The following is a 1,698-nucleotide window of genomic DNA, read 5'->3' as shown; positions in this document are numbered from 1 at the left end:
GGCTTGGCCTGGCCTGGGACTCAGAACGTGGGGTGACTGCTCCAAACGCCCTCCCTGCCATGGTGGAGCCTGGGGTGGCTGCCTGGGGAACTTTTCAGGCACGGCCCTCTTCACCCAATGGACATTCTCTCTACAGGCCGGAAACATTGAACTCTTCCTGCCGGGCATGATGAAGATCCTCCAAGTTGGCAGCGAAGATGCCCAGATGAAGATCTTGCTGGCCTTGCGAAATGTGCTGCATCAGCTGAAGAAGACCAAGGCCAGCTTCATCGCTGTGCAACTTGTGGGGAGGCTCCTGCCCCTCTTTGACTCGGTAAGGCTGAGGTGAAAGCTGAACCCCTCAGATGGGTGCTGGGCAATGACAGCTGCCCTGCAGCCCAGCCCTGCGAGCAGCACTTGGAGCCAGCTACACTCCCCTGGGCTCTCCTGGGATGGCTTCTGGGCCGTGCAACCCAGTCCTGCTTCTTCTGGGATGTGAGGCCGGAGTCGCTGCCCTCCCCGCAGCCATGATGACGGCCCTCTTCACTGTGGGCAGGGAGCTGCTGTTTGCAAAACTCCCTTTTCCTGCTTCCTGCCAGGAGTGCAGCGAGCTGCGAGAGCTCTCCATCTGCATGCTCACAGAGCTGCTGCAGTTCGTGGTCGGCAGGGATGAGAAGAGGATGAGGAAGGAGCTGTGGTGGGCACTGGTGCCTCTCCTCTTTCGTATGAGCGACCAGGTCCCCAGCGTAGCCAAGGTACAGGTTTGGAGGCTGAGCCCTGACACACAGAGGGCTGGGCTGACACCCCCAGGGCTCCTGGGCATCGGGGCAGGGGCTGCTGGCAGCGGGCAGCGCTCCCCCAGCACAGCCCGGGGGAAGGTCCGTGCGGAGCCAGCGCCAGCAGGGGCAGAGAAGCTGGCACGGCCCTGTGCAACACCTGCCCTGCCTGCTCCTGCAGGGCTCGGCAGCAGCCCGTGACCACCACGGCCTGAACAGGGGCATCCTCACAGGCTGTGTTGGAGGCCAGGCCTTTGAGCCTCCATGCCTGTCCCCCAGGGCTGTCCCCAAAAGCCTCCCAGACATTCGGGCTAGGGCATGTCCCAGCTTCCTAAAGGCAGGAACCCCCCAGGAACAGAGCCAAGAGGTCTCCTTGCCCAGGCCCCCAGGCCATCCCTGAGCTCATGCTGTCCTGCAGGCCTCCAGGGAAGCCCTTCTTGCTGCTGCCGAGCTGCTGAAGTGGAGGACGCTCAAGCACCTGCTGCAGAGAGAGCGGCTGTGGGAGCTTGGAGCGTGCTTGGTAAGGACAAGCTGTGGAGCCCGGGCTGGGGGAGGGCTGCCCCCATCCCATCCCAGGGCTGGGGGCTCTGCAGCTGGGCAGAGCCTGGAGCTGCATCCCTGTTGCTGCCCTCGAGAACAGAGCCCCAGGGGCTCTTCTGCAGGCCCCTGTCCCCTCTCTGTAGACAGCAGGAGGGGAGGCCTCTCCATCCCAGGGGTTGCTGGCAGGAGGCACTGCTCCAACCAACTGCCCCAGTGACAGCCCTGGAGAGACATGCCTTGTTCTCTCTGCAGCTTCAGAAGAGTGGGAGCAGGGCTGAAGCCTTCATCCATCAGAGCCTGCCCTACCTGCAGGACCCTCAGGCCAACGTGCGCCTGGCGGCCGTCAGGTTCATTGGTGAGTGCCAGCCCCTGCGGTGCCTCTGGGGCAGCCTGGCCCCTGTGC

At 63.7% G+C, this 1,698-nt stretch overlaps 1 protein-coding gene across 1 annotated transcript; it reads left to right on the top strand.

The window, feature by feature from the left end:
• Window positions 1-136: 136 nt before the first annotated feature.
• Window positions 137-1,650, top strand: LOC113942402 (maestro heat-like repeat family member 5; the record flags this gene model as incomplete). Its single annotated transcript, XM_027633536.1, has 4 exons — window positions 137-313; window positions 579-734; window positions 1,174-1,275; window positions 1,548-1,650. Coding segments are annotated over 4 exons (538 nt in total), but the record flags the coding sequence as incomplete, so codon positions are not given.
• Between the last annotated feature and the right edge of the window lie 48 nt (window positions 1,651-1,698).

The sequence above is a fragment of the Corapipo altera genome, unplaced genomic scaffold (assembly GCF_003945725.1).
Source record: "Corapipo altera isolate COAL_440 unplaced genomic scaffold, ASM394572v1 56853, whole genome shotgun sequence".
In the NCBI taxonomy this organism is placed as follows: domain Eukaryota; kingdom Metazoa; phylum Chordata; class Aves; order Passeriformes; family Pipridae; genus Corapipo; species Corapipo altera.
Note: the sequence above shows the minus strand (reverse complement) of the source record. Positions and strands in the feature narration are given on the sequence as shown.